Source organism: Mytilus californianus, unplaced genomic scaffold (assembly GCF_021869535.1).
Source record: "Mytilus californianus isolate M0D057914Y unplaced genomic scaffold, xbMytCali1.0.p SCAF_9, whole genome shotgun sequence".
NCBI classification, from domain to species: domain Eukaryota; kingdom Metazoa; phylum Mollusca; class Bivalvia; order Mytilida; family Mytilidae; genus Mytilus; species Mytilus californianus.
The window spans coordinates 92,978,743-92,994,727 of NW_026262745.1; the positions used below are offsets into that span (position 1 = coordinate 92,978,743).

At 35.4% G+C, this 15,985-nt stretch overlaps 1 protein-coding gene across 1 annotated transcript in view; it reads left to right on the forward strand.

Moving 5' to 3' along the window:
* LOC127714041 (uncharacterized) overlaps nucleotides 1-5,149 on the forward strand; it is a 42,630-nt gene extending 37,481 nt beyond the window's left edge. Inside the window, exon 12 of the mRNA XM_052219988.1 lies at nucleotides 5,025-5,149. Coding sequence (XP_052075948.1) covers nucleotides 5,025-5,149 — 125 coding nt within the window. The remainder of the gene's footprint in view (nucleotides 1-5,024) is intronic.
* Nucleotides 5,150-15,985: the final 10,836 nt, after the last annotated feature.

Below are 15,985 nucleotides of genomic sequence, written 5' to 3' on the forward strand. Positions count from 1 at the left end.
CTCCAATGGCAGTCTTTCCTGCTAAAATGTCATGTGTAGAATGTGATATACCATTTTTGGGTCTATATGGGTACTGTCCTTTATATTCATAAGGTCATTTTGACACAGCAAAATATATAGAAAATGTTAACTTTGATCTGGAAATTGAGTTCTTTTTCGCAAAATAAACCCACTAAAACTAAACTTTGAATGCAAAAGACCCCTAAATGGCTAACAGATATTGCTATAAAAAATAGTCCATGATGATTATTGTTATTAAAGAGTTCATGGAATGTACACTGATTCTGTCAGTTGAATGGACTAGAATGAGATGAGTTATATAAACATAAAGGTTTTTTCAACAGTTGTGGTGTAAATTAAATCAGTTTTATTTTATGGTTGACATATTTAAGTATATATGTAGATCATTGGCTTTTCAACACATTGATATTTAACAATATCGATTATCTATTTATTGTTATATTGTTGGTATTTTTCACCTTCCTAAGACAGTTTTAACGCAACATGAACGCAAGCTTAATAGGGTGTCCTCACATATTTTGACGTTGCTGAAAAATTTTGGTTGACATATGTATCCTCTTCTCATCGTTTTTCGTGCTATTAAGAATGCATACTGTCGTCACAATTTCCATTGAAAAGGCATGCATAGTACAAATTCATAAGACGTACGAAAACATATGATCTGACCATATACATGTACATGTATGTATAGGTTATCAGCTTTTCTACACATATTAGCCAGTAAGCCACAATGAACCTATTATGGCGAGTGAGCGCAGCTAATGAGCTAAAATGAATCAAATTGTGTCCTCAGTGGGGGATATTTTAAGGAATCTATATGAAGAAAACCTGATAATCTGTTTATCGTTCTATTACTGGCTTTTTCACCTCCCTAACTTGGCCTAAGACAGTTTTTACAGACGAAAGCAAGCTTGATCACTACTCCTCACACACATGTATAGATTATCGGCTTTTCTACACGAGTCATGAATATCGTAAAATGTTAGCCAGTGAGCAGGCCCGCAATGAAACTTTTTAGCAAGTGAGCCCAGCTAATGAGCTAAAATGAATCAAATTGTGTACTCAGTCACAGTTGGTGATATTTTAAGGTATCTACACAAAGAAAACCTGCTTATATAAATCTCAGTGGCAGATCCACAACTTTTCATAAAAGGGGGTGGCTGCTGACTGACCTAAGGGTTGCCCACTCCCGTCATGCTTCCCCAGTGGCGGATCCGGGGGGACAGTTCCGAGGGTTGGAACCCCCCCCTTTTTTTGGACGATCAATGCATTTGAATGGGGACACATAGTTGGAACACCCCCCCCCCCCAAGTTTGGAACTCCCCTTTTATAAAATGGCTGGATCCGCCCCTGCTTCCCTATAAAATCAACCAAATTTTCCCCACCCCCTGGATCTGTCTATGTAACTGTTTATCGTTCTGCGTAATACTGGCTTTTTCACCTCCCTTACTTGGGAGCGTCTTTTTACCACAGAATACCACAGAACACCACAGAACACCCAAAATTTACCACAAAACTTCGAAATAATAATACATCAGACATTATTTTCGTGGTATTGTTAATTTTCTCTATAATTTGACATTTATTTTTCAATTAAAATTTATATTTTTTCTATTTAATTTAAGAATAAAATTTTTATGATAATAAAATTCAAGATTAAAATGTGAACCGATGATCACCATCATTTTAGTTGGAAATTAAAATTATTGTCTTATAGGTTTATTAATTTCACAGAATAAATAGTTACATATGAGAAATATTAGCTCTTTCTTAATTTCACGAAAAAAATATTGTAAAACAATAGAGTTATTAACACTTTTTATCGATCAGTTCAATATATTCAAAGCGTATATTGATCAGCGATTGAGAAAACGGTACAGTAATTTTTTTGTTGCTAAAAACTATTTTTTTAAATGTTTATTTTAGATTTTCATTATTACAATGCATTAGTTTAGTGTCTCAAAGGTCTCCAAATGTAAACAAAATATGGCAAATAACAAAAAAGTTATGATCATTTTTATCTCATCCAGTCAATCATCATGTCATTGGTGTAACCCGAATTAAAGAAATAATATAATTCGAAATTATTAGATTTGCGTTTTATAAAGTAATTTTACTGTTCAGTGGCATATTTCAGTAGTTTTGTTGTAATTTGTGTAGTTCTATGGTACATTTTGAGTGTTCTGTGGTATTCTGTGGTGTTCTGTGGTAAAAAGACGCTCCGCCCTTACTTGGCCCTAGACAGTTGCTTATCTGTTTATCGTTCTGTCACTGGCTTTTTTTTTTTTAGATTAGAGACTTCATGTGTACAAACCTGACGTCAAACTCGTGTACTATAAAAGAAGAGACAAATAATTTCACATTAAATCCTTTAACATTACATCTAAAGATAATTATAATCCAAAGTAAATAGACAATAATAGTGCATTGACTTGACATATCAACGATATAAGGATGAGGCTTAGAAACGGGGAAATGCGAGGCTCTGCCGAGCTTTTTCCCCGTTTCGGGCCGAATCCTTATATCGATGATATGTCAAGTCAATGCACTATTATTGTCTTTATACTGCAATCTAAAAAAAAACATTTTCAATTGTTGTTTAATGTGTTAATGTTATTATTTGATTTAAATATTGGGAAACTTCCCCCTTTTATAAAAAGGCCTCATATCATGCAGGCGGAGAAATATACAACACAATGAAATGTACATTACCTGTTGAAACCCGCAATCGATGGTGAACGAATTTGTTTGAGAATGAACTAAAATATCAACAATAAGCATAAAACATAATGATTTATAGTTTGCAAACCAAAAATATTAACAAATGAAATATGTTTTTTTTCTAAAAATTGCAAAAGAAATAAGTTTGAGTCGTTGTATACATTGGAAACAAGAACAGGTTGAATAGGTCGTATGAATAATTAATTATAATTTCGGCAATTTCTATTTAAATATTCATGAGGAAAAGTGATATCAGGTCAGTGACTGTATATGACATAGAAATATACGGTCAACGCATTTTGACTGCTCAAATAGAACGAGTGCAGTATAAATTATATTACGATGTCAATGGACTAATTTCCCGCGCAAATGTCATCACTGGGATAGACTAAAACGAATTTTAGGTTTATGTATCATTCACATTCCGATCAATTTACTCAGTTAAATAAAATATATGTGTTAACTATTTTTATATTGGTTTTGAATTTAGTTAATCTATCAGAAAAAAGGATTTATTTCTCGCAGATAGCCCTCAATACTATACACCAACTCGACACTGAAGCTAAAAAACCCTAAAACATAATGGTATATGGAATCGTCCAAACGGATTACCTATAATATTGATATACTAGGTGAAATATGTAGATTCAGAATTGTGTACACAGAAATAAGATCAGAAATAAAGCCCTATGTAAGGTGAAAACAATAACACAACTGTATAAAATCATTGTTTGTTAAATTTGCTTGCATAAGAACCATGAAGTTAAAATTTATAACGATTACGTTTATCCTGTCAACCCCTTTTCTTCATTGCATCAAGGCTTCCGTTGCTTTACATCGAGCAGCAATTCAACCAATCGGGGAATGTTAAGTTGGGACATACCTCTATTTTTGGAAGCGTGATCTTTACATCGAGGCTTGCGTTGCTTTACACCGAGGCCACAGTAGTTCGACCAATCGGGGAATGTTTATTTGGGGCATGTGACCTATTGAACTGCAGGTTTTATAATATTTTAATCGAAATTGTAGAAAAATGAAATGTTGTTAGTACATACAAAACAGAAAATGATGAATACTTTACGTAAAAGATAATTTGGATCCGGGTTCTGTGTATTCACATCATTTGTACAACTCTCCTTACTGATGCCATTTTTTGGAATTTCTGTGACCTAAATGGTTCGCGAAAATTAATATTTTATTATATATATAGTAACAAAGCTGATTGTAGTAAGGCATTAATCATAATAATCAATATTCTATCAACATAAAAGACCAGGATGCAAAACAAGTGAGTGTAGACGGACAGGCATACCAGATCTAGACTGTGCCTGATGTGCAGAGTCTGATACACTTTGGCATTGATAATAACTAGAACCTAAGTCCTTTGACTAGACATGACAAGATTCAGTTGTTCTTGACTCATATTTTTGAAAAGGATATCAAGAGATATAATCAAATTCTGATCTATTGTTTTAATTCATTTTGTTTCATTGAATCAACCTTAAATGCAAAACAGGTTAATATAAAGGTTTTTTTTTGGACAAGTTGAAATTCCATTCAGACAAGTAAGTTTTGGTATGTACTTGTCCTATTGGACAAGTTGAAAAAAAAGTTATTGTAGAGGCCTGCAATGATATCTAGTTTCCACAGCTTGTATCTCAAAAACAAAAACGGTTACCCCTTTTTTATTTTATTTTCTGCTGTACTTTTACAAGCAGAATCCAAATGTGAAATTTAAAAAAAATCTGTGGTGTGGTTAAGTATGTACACTTCGCCTTCATTGAAACTTTGCCTTTTTATGCCCCACTTAAGGGCATAATGTGTTTTCGTAGGTGCGTCCCTTCGCTCATCCGTTCATCCATTCGTTCGTTTGTCTGTTCTTCCGTCTGTCCCACTTCAGGTTAAAGATTTTTAAAGGTCCAGTGAACATAGAAAATGATAGTGCTAGTGGGGCATCAGTGTACTATGGACACATTATTGTTTGAAATTTTTATAGAAACAACGTATTTGTTGTCTTGATAACAGATAATTTATGTATTTTGTATGCATGGAATTTGTTGATATGCCATAATGTGTGTCTATATTGTTGTATGGTTGACTCAAATGGCTCATTAAAGCTTGAGTTATATAAAAGGATATGTTAGATATATATATATATATGTCAATGAGATAGCAAACCAGTAACAAAAGTAACCAAAAGACATCCAATATGAATCTTGAACTCTTACAGTTTATATTTTATTAACATGCAGTGTTATATGAGGTATTATTTCTGTTTAAAGGTATTTCAGAATTATGGAAGTGGGACAAAGTTGACATGAATGTCACAGTTGGTAAAATTGAGAACATCAATGTAACATTGGAAAGCTTATTTTTTATGAGAGGTTTTTTGCCAGATGAGGTATGATGTAAAAGATAGATATAAGAAGATGTGGTATGAGTGCCAATGAGACAACTCTCCATCCAAGTCAAAATTTATAAAAGTAAACCATTATAGGTCACAGTACGGTCTTCAACACGGAGCCTTGGCTCACACGGAACAGTAAGCTATAAAGGACCCCAAAAATTACTAGTGTAAAACCATTCAAACGGGAAAACCAACGGTCTAATCTATATAAAAAACGAGAAACGAGAAACACTTATGAACCACATCAACAAACGACAACTACTGAACATCAGATTCCTGACTTAGGACAGGTGCAAACAAATGCAGCGGGTTTAAACGTTTTAATGGTACCAAACCTTCACCCTTTTTCTGAAACAATAGTGTAACATCACAACATAGAAAGACACATTATAAAATATCAACTGAAATAGCTTAACTCAATCAAAGGACATATTAACACCATTGAACATACACTGAACAAATAAATTTGACCTATGATACAATGTAAATACAAATAGATAAACTAAGGGAAGAATAATAAAAGTAACATGTTATATTGGTATGAAAAGTTAAACAATTAAAGAAAAACAATATGCTTGAACAAAAATATCAGCCATTTGCAATAACTTTAAACACAGGTAAATGAAAATAATTTTGTTGTTAGGTATACGTGTACAGTTCCAATAGAGAATGGAAATATTTTTACAAAATAAATAATTTTGATGTTCATAGTACGAAATGAAAATTTATAGTAATACCAAACACTTATAAAAGCTGGTACATAGACCAGATATAACCCTGAATAACATTAAATAACAAAAAAGCAATACAATTAGTAACAACAGGTCAAATAAACAAGAAAGTACGATTTGAGAGTACTCGCAGTTACTGACAGCTAGTTAAAAGCCAAAACAATTAATAAAAAATCATGCATCAGAGACTAAAATCAACTAAAACACATCCCAGGGATTTAGTATTTTAACGTCATGGACAGTCAAAGAAGACATGACTAGTGCAATGCCAAAAATAAATGTATCAACAGACAGTAGGATAGTTAGGAGTTTAACCTCTTTATAGATCAAAACGAACGTGGGTGTGTCTTTATACATCCCGTTGGAAAAGAATACAAATTTAGTTATGTTTTAATTTGCTGATGACAAAATCGATATTAGTGCCAATGTAAACTATATTCAAAGATCTAATTACAACATTGGTAAGATAACCTTTACTAATAAGTTTGTTTAAAGGTTCAATGAGTTTACACGGACCACATAGTGATTTCCTCGCTTTAAGTACAATATTACCGTAAAATTTAGGATGTGAAATACCGTTTTTAATCAGTTTTCTACAAGTACAGCCAAATTTACTAATCAAATCTGTATCTATGAAAGAACTTAGCAAAAGTTTTACGTAATTTATGGTAACGAAATCCCTGATTTAATAATTTACCAGTGATGCATTGATTACATTAAAAATCTATGACATCAGTACACACACGGGCATAACGAATGAGTTGGGATATATAAACACCGTATGATGGAGCCAAAGGAACATCGCCGTCTAAAAAAGGAAAATTAACAATAGGGAATGAAAAATCGTCTCTTTTGTCGTAAATTTTCGTATGGAGTTTTCCTTTAGAGAATGAAATGTCCAAATCCAGAAAAGGACAACTACTGCTGTTTATGTTAGATTTAGTTAAAGTAAGTTCAATTGGGTAGATTTCGGTAGTATATTTAGAGAACTCTGGATTATTTAACGAAAAAATATCATCTAGATAACGGAAGGTATTGTTGAATGTATCAACCAAATGTAACAATGACGTGTCTTTACTGAGTTTGGTCATAAACTGAGATTCATAGCAATACAGGAATAAATCTGCTATTAAAGGGGCGCAGTTAGTGCCCATAGGAATACCTACTACTTGTCGATACACTTTATCGCCAAAACGTACATATATGTTGTCCAGGAGAAAATTTAAAGCTTCAATCATATCTTCACATTTCCAGTAAGTGTATCTAGCATACTTTCCTTTTTCGTTACAGAAAAAGGCTTTAAACGAGTTACAGTAAATAAATTTGTAATGAGATTTTTCAAAAGACCATTTAATTAAATATGAAAACTTTTTCTTGATAAGATTGTGTGGAAGTGTAGTATAGAGAGTAGAAAAATCATAACTGTCAACAGAATTAAAAGGACCATCAAAAGCATGTACTTTATCTAAAACCTCTAAAGAATTTTTAACACTCCAAAAATAATTAATACCATTATTTTCATAAGCTTTATTACAAAAGTTAATAACAAGTTCTTTGATAGTAGTAAAGGAGGTAGTTAGAAGCACTGATAGATTGGTAGTAGAACATTTACTAGATGCGGAGATGAAACGGAATTTAAATGGTTTTTTGTGCAATTTAGGTAACCAGTACATAGTAGGGACTTTCAAATGTTCGGAAGAGGCTTAAAGCTGGGTAGTGGCAGTGATATGCTGGTTTACAATTTGACTCTCTGTGGAGCGTATGGACCTGAATGTAGATGAATTTGTAATTTCTTTTTGGAGAACTTCCGTGTAGTATATGCGTCACACGGACCCTATTACTAATTTCAGAATTGTTTTCAAAATGAGATATACGAATATTAACAGTATTCATAATTTTATTCAAATAACTGTCTAGAGATTTTTTATCAGATTTTTCACGTTTACACCAATTTTTACAGTAGACAGACAGAGCGTCTTTAATGATCTGACGATTTTTTTATGAGAGGTTTTTTGCCAGATGAGGTATGATGTAAACGACCATGTTTTATTCATTAAGCTAAATATGTCATCATTAAGACACATGCTATGAAGCTGATTAAGGGATTTACATGCAATTTCAAAGCCATGCAATTTTTAGCTCACCGTTCCGAAGGAACGGTGAGCTTTTGCCATCACTTGGCGTCCGTCGTCGTCTGTTGTCGTCTGTCGTCGTCGTCCATCTGGTGTAAATTATTTCAAACATCTTCTCCTCTGAAACTACTGAACCAATTCCAACCGGACTTAAGCTGAATGATGCTTAGGGTATCTAGAATAATTTTGTGTTTTATTTACTGTTTCGTCAAATAACATGGCCGCCATGGCTAAAAATAGAACATAGGGCCGGGGTAAAATGCATTCATTAGGTGAAGTTCTATCAGCCCTGAAATTTTCAGTTGAATCTAACAACCCATTGTTGGATTGCTGCCACTTAATTGGTAATTTTAAGGAAATTTTGCAGATTTTGGTTATCTTGAATATTATTAATGATAAAGATAAACTGTAAACAGCAAAAATATTCAGCAAAGTAAGATCTCCAAATAAGTTCGTATGACCAAAATTGTCAATTGTCCCCTTAAGGAGTTATTGCCCTTTAAAATCAATTTTTCACAATTTGTTCATTTAGTTTGCTTACTTTAAAAAATCTTCTCCTTTGAAACTGCTGAATCAATTTCAGCCAAACTTGGGCTGAATGAGTTTCAAAGTATCTAGTATAAATTTTGTATTTTATTTTCTTGTACGTCAAGAAACATAGCTACTATGGCTAATATGAAACATAGGGGTAAAATGCATTTCTTTGATTTTGAAGAAAATATGACAGATACAAAAAACTTTTCAATGGAAGTTTTAAGCCATCTCTTTAATAAATGAACATGGTTAGCACATGCATCACCCAGTGGTGAAATTAAAGGTTTCATTACAGGTTTCATGCTATAATTTATTTGCCTTGTGTTTGAGCTAATTTTGACATGATTGAACTTAATTGACAGCTAATTTTATTTCAATATATCACTTTTGTAATGTTTGAAAAAAAAATCATATTTCATTTTTTATACGACCGCAAAAAAAGTTGCATTTGTATAATGCTATCATGTCTTCGTCGTCAGTTGTGTTGTCTGTGTCCTTGTTGTCGTCGTCCGAAGACATATTTGGTTTCTGGACAATAACTTAAGTTTAAGTGAATGGATCTCTATGAAATTTTACGAGAAGGTTCAATACCACAAAAATAAGGTTGGAATTGATTTTGGGGGTTATGGTACCAACAGTTTAGGAATTAGGGACCAAAAAGGGACCAAAAAGAAACATTTTTGTAGTTTCCGCACAATAACTTGTGTGTATAGATCTCTCTGAAATTGTACCACAAGGTTCCATATCACAAAGGGAAGGCTGGGATTGAGTTTTGGTGTAATTGCCTAATCTTTCAGGAATTAGGGGCAAAGAAGGGGCCAAAAACAAGCATTTTTCTTGTTTCCAGACAATAACTTGTGTTTATATGCATGGATCTCTCTGAAATTGTACTACAAGGTTCCATATCACAAAGGGAAGGCTTGGATTGAGTTTGGGGGTAATTGGCGGGGGGGTTAAAAGATTTGATTTTTTTTTCAATTCTGTATTTTACTTATAAATGGACTTTCTTTCTACACCACTGTTTCATGGAAACACCCACAAACCTGTAATATAAGGCTGTTGGTTTTTTTTCTTTGAATTGTTTCTCCTTTTTTCATGTCAAGCTTTTCATAGCCGACTATACAATAAGGGTTTTGTCAATTTTTGAAGGTTGAACAGTGGCCTATAGTTGCTTTAATCCACATTATTTGGACTCCTGATTTTATATAATACTGTATGAAGGCCCTATGAAAAATGGGGAAACTTCTATTACGACAAATTTAGAATTCTCCATACACTTTCACTGTACAAAAACACTCATCTAGAGAAGGAATTTTATAATGCCTTCCCTGTTCCAATTTAAATTTAAATGGAACAGCTCTGATCTAAAGAAACAGATGGGAACATAGTAGGAACATAATAACATTTAAGGCTGTTGAAAATAAGTACATACAGCTGTTACTTTTTCTTTCCTTTATTAGTCCTCACCATTGACTTATTTTATATTTTAGTTTGATCCTATTGGAATTGTGAAGGAATATTTTCCTTTGTGAAAAATCCTAACTATAGGAGGGTGTAGTACACCTTGTATAACACAGGTCCCTGGCGAATGTAATATAGGAGGGTGTAGTACACCTTGTATAACACAGGTCCCAGGTAAATGTAACATAGGAGGGTGTAGTACACCTTATATAACACGGGTACCTGGTAAATGTAACATAGGAGGATGTAGTACACCTTGTATAACACAGGTCCCAGGTAAATGTAACATAGGAGGGTGTAGTACACCTTATATAACACGGGTACCTGGTAAATGTAACATAGGAGGGTGTAGTACACCATATATAACACAGGTCCCAGGTAAATGTAACATAGGAGGGTGTAGTACACCTTGTATAACACAGGTCCCAGGTAAATGTAACATAGGAGGGTGTAGTACACCTTGTATAACACAGGTCCCAGGTAAATGTAACATAGGAGGGTGTAGTACACCTTGTATAACACAGGTCCCAGGTAAATGTAACATAGGAGGATGTAGTACACCTTATATAACACAGGTCCCAGGTAAATGTAACATAGGAGGATGTAGTGCACCTTATATAACACAGGTCCCTTGTGGATGTAACATAGGAGGATGTAGTACACCTTATATAGCACAGGTCTCTGGTGAATGTAACATAGGAGGGTGAAATGTAGCTTGTATTACACAGGTCCCTGGTGGATGTAACATAGAAGGATGTAGTAATCCTTATATAACACAAGTCCCTGTGGAATGTAACATAGGAGGGTGTAGTACACCATATAAGGCACAGGTCCCTAGCTGTCGGTTGTAACAGGAGGGTGAAGTACACCATATATAACACGGGTCCCTCGTAAATGTAACATAGGAGGGTGTAGTGCGCCTCATATAACACAGGTCTCTGCTGAATGTAACAGGAGTGTGTAGTGCACCTTAAATAACACAGGTCCCAGGTTGATGTAACATAAGAGGGTGTAGGCAGAGGCGGATTTAGGGGGGCCAGGGGGTCCGCCCCCTTTTGTGGCAAAAAATTTGGCTGATTATATAGGGATTCACTGAAGCATGACTGGAGCGGGCGCCCCTCTTATGCAGTCAGTGGATCCGCCACTGGTAGGTCACCATATATAACACAGGTCTCTGCTGTATGGAACAGGAGTGTGTAGTACGCCTTATGAAACACAGGTCCCTGGTGAATGTAACAGGAGGGTGTAATGCGCTGTATATAACACAGGTCCCTGGTGAATGTAACATAGGAGGGTGTAGTGCACCGTATATAACACAGGACTCTGCTGAATGTAACAGGAGGGTGTAGTGCGCCGTATATAACACAGGGCCCTGGTGAATGTAACAGGAGGGTGTAATGCGCCGTATTTAACACAGGACCCTGGTGAATGTAACATAGGAGGGTGTAGTGCACCGTATATAACACAGGACTCTGCTGAATGTAACAGGAGGGTGTAGTGCGCCGTATATAACACAGGTCCCTGGTGAATGTAACATAGGAGGGTGTAGTGCACCTTATATAACACAGGTCCCTGGTGAATGTAACAAAGGAGGGTGAAGTGCATTTTATATAATAGAGGTCTCTGGTGGTTTTAACATAAGAGGGTGTAGTGCATTTTATATAACACAGGTCCCAGGTGGATGTAACATAGGAATGTGAAGTTCATTCTATATAATACAGGTCTATGGTGGTTGAAACATAGTAGGGTGTAGTACAACATATATAACACGGGTACCTGGTAAATGTAACATAGGAAGGTGTAGTACACCTTATATAACACAGGTCCCTGGTAAATGTAACATAGGAAGGTGTAGTACACCTCGTATAACACGGGTACCTGGTAAATGTAACATAGGAAGGTGTAGTACACCTCATATAACACGGGTACCTGGTAAATGTAACATAGGAAGGTGTAGTACACCTTATATAACACGGGTACCTGGTAAATGTAACATAGGAAGGTGTAGTACACCTCATATAACACAGGTCCCTGGTAAATGTAACATAGGAAGGTGTAGTACACCTCATATAACACAGGTCCCTGGTAAATGTAACATAGGAAGGTGTAGTGCACCTCATATAACACGGGTACCTGGTAAATGTTACATAGGAAGGTGTAATACACCTTATATAACACGGGTACCTGGTAAATGTAACATAGGAAGGTGTAGTACACCTTATATAACACGGGTACCTGGTAAATGTAACATAGGAAGGTGTAGTACACCTTATATAACACGGGTACCTGGTAAATGTAACATAGGAAGGTGTAGTACACCTTATATAACACGGGTACCTGGTAAATGTAACATAGGAAGGTGTAGTACACCTCATATAACACAGGTCCCTGGTAAATGTAACATAGGAAGGTGTAGTACACCTTATATAACACAGGTCCCTGGTAAATGTAACATAGGAAGGTGTAGTACACCTTATATAACACGGGTACCTGGTAAATGTAACATAGGAAGGTGTAGTACACCTTATATAACACGGGTACCTGGTAAATGTAACATAGGAAGGTGTAGTACACCTTATATAACACGGGTACCTGGTAAATGTAACATAGGAAGGTGTAGTACACCTCATATAACACAGGTCCCTGGTAAATGTAACATAGGAAGGTGTAGTACACCTTATATAACACAGGTCCCTGGTAAATGTAACATAGGAAGGTGTAGTACACCATATATAACACAGGTCCCTGGTAAATTTAACATTGGGGGTGTAGTACACCATATATAACACAGGTCCCTGGTAATTTTAACATAGGAGGGTGTAGTACACCATATATAAAACAGGTCCTTGGTGAATGTAACGTTTGAGGGTGTAGTGCACCTTATATAACACAGGTCTCTGGTGGATTTAACATAGGATGGTGTAGTGCAATTTATAACACAGGTTCCTGGTGGATGTAACATATGACGGTTTAGTACACCTCATATAACACGGGTCCATGGTAAATGTAACATAGGAGGGTGTAGTACCCTGTATATAACAGGTCCCTGGTGAATGTAACATTTGAGGATGTACTGTACCTTATATAACACAGGTCCCTTGTAAATGTAACAAAGGAGGGTGTACGGTATGCCTTATATGATATAAGCCCCTGGTGAATGTAACATATGAGGATATAGTGCACCTTTTATTACAGGTCTCTGGTGAATGTAACATAGGAGTGTGTAGTGCACCTTATATAACACAAGTCCCTGTGGATGTTACATAGGAGGGTGTAGTAGTACCCTTTATATAACAGGTCCCTGGTGAATGTAACAGTTGAGGGTGTACTGTACCTTATATAACACAGGTCCCTTGTAAATGTAACATTAGGAGGGTGTACGGTATGCCTTATATTATATAGGCCCCTGGTGAATGTAACATATGAGGATGTAGCGCACCTTTAATTACAGGACGCTGGTGGATGTAACATAAGAGGATGTAGTGTGTTTTTCTGGTGTAGTAAGATAGTACTATGATATTAGACGGTCTTTTTATTATAACATGCTTGGTATTAGCTGATTAACTGATTGCTTAGTTTCTTTTGTTATCTATTCTGACATCGGACTTGGACTTGAACTGAGTTTTACTGTTCGTATTACTGTGTGTTTGTTTTTTTCTACATTGGCTAGAGGTATAGGGGGAGGGTTTAGATCTCACTAAGCATGTTTAACCCCGCCGCATTTTTGCGCCTGTCCCAAGTCAGGAGCCTCTGGTCTTTGTTAGTCTTGTATGTTTTTTTAATTTTAGTTCATTTATATGTTTTGGAGTTTAGTATGACGTCCATTTTCACTGAACTAGTACATATTTTTATTTAGGGCCCAGCTGACGCCCACCTCTGGGTGCGGGATTTTCTCGCTGCGTTGAAGACCCATTGGAGGCCTTCGGCTGTTATCTGCTCTTTGGTCGGGTTGTTGTCTCTTTGACATATTCCCCATTTCCATTCTCAATTTTATATATCGAAAAATGCATGGTATAATTGGTTTTCATGGTGTAGTAAAATAGTACTATGAAGTTAAAAGGTAACCATATTTAATATATGTGCAAGGTGACCAGAGGTAACCAAAATCAATATTGACGTAAGGTGACCAGATGTTACCATCGTCAATATCTGTGTAAGATGACCAGAGGTAACCAAAGTCAATATATGTGTAAGATGACAAAAAGTAACCAATGTCTTTATAATTGTTAGGTGACCAGAGTTAACCAAATTGAATAATTGTGTAATGTGACCAGAGCATGATTGTAAGTGATCTTACATCCCAGCTCCTTTGTTCTACCAGGGGTGATCTGAGCCGGATTACCCCTACCAGATCACCTTAGCTTAAGTGTCTTTGTTCTGCATGCTTTCCTTTGTTTTGTAACATTTTGGCGGGAATGTCAAATTTATACTAAAACTTAGAAATATTTATACGGAAAAGACTAACTATCAAAATTTTTTGTTGAAAAATTCAGTGTCTATGCTGGGAATCGAACTCAAGACCTTTAGCATATAGACACACGAGTCATACCCCTACACCAGCACGACTGGATAAAAATCGATGTTAATTTAACATATTTAAACATTTTGTCCCGTGCTCAAAAAGGGTATATGCCATATAGTAATATATAAAGTATATATTAATGATTGTGTGGCGTTCTAAACTTGATTTTATGAAGCGTAAATGGTTTTTTATCTAATCTTGAACAGCTGGGATGTAAAATAGTTATACCATTCGGACTTGGTGTGTCAGTATTAGATCACCCTCTGGCCTCCGGTCATCGGGATGATCTTACACTGACACACCGCGTCCTCATGGGATAACTATTACAGACGTAAACATAGTCAGTATCTTTGCATGGATTTAGATTTATGTGTAGGGTGACAGGAAAAATCAGTGTTATTATGGTGAGAGGTACGTAAATGAACGCCTCTAGCGGAAAACGGGAAAACTTACGTTTGTTGTTATGAGAGTTATCTCCCGTACACTAGAACAACGTTTTCAAGATGTCGGAAGATATTCCGCTTCATCGGAATAATGGTTAACTCGGTGGAAGAATATATTGAATGCACATCATTAAAATATAACAAAAAAATGTAGTAATGGTAAACAAAATGTCTTGTCCGAGTGAAACATTGCTTCCTTCCCAAGAAAATAAAAGTAACTTGGCATGTCGTGATGGTCGGAGAATGATTGAGTTCTAAAGATCTAATCCTTGCAGAAAAAAGAGGTGTTGAACTTGATGGCGCACGCAAATTGCTCACCGAACAGTTTGACGGGAAACCCCGAGTAACAAAAGACCAGAAGATATATACTGGAATCTATTTCAAAATACTAGTACATTATGTCAATAACAAACTAGTAAAACATTGTTTGGACGCTTATACGTTTGTTATTGTATGTTTTGTTTCACGACGCGACACAATTTTTTTTTTAATATTCGCATCAATTCACTATCGTCACTATAATAATGGAACAAAACCACAGATAGGAATAAAAGAGTAGGGATGATATGCATCAAACTTCAAAATATTTTTTGTTGGGTTTTTGCCTATAATTTACATTTATCCCACATCTCCTTTTATCATATTAAACACACCATTTAAGTTTGCAAATGACCAGACGACAATTTAAATCATTACTATTGGGCTCGAAGTATGTGTTTATTTTTGTGTTGCGTTCGCGTGCCATTGGAAACATAATTTTATATATTTTATATGACCTTCTGCAACGATCAGGTAAATACAAGTTTACTGTTGTTTTTTTGTTTACTACTGTTCGTTTCTTGGCAGTTTTTCGTTTTATTTTGCCATGACATTGTCAGTTTGTTTTTGGCTTATAAGTTTGAATTTCCCGTTTGTATATTTCGCCTCCCTTATTGTGCAGCAGCAAACATTTCATGCAAAATTGTGGTCGAAAATGTGAACAATGAATGTATATCGTCATTCGGAGAATTAGA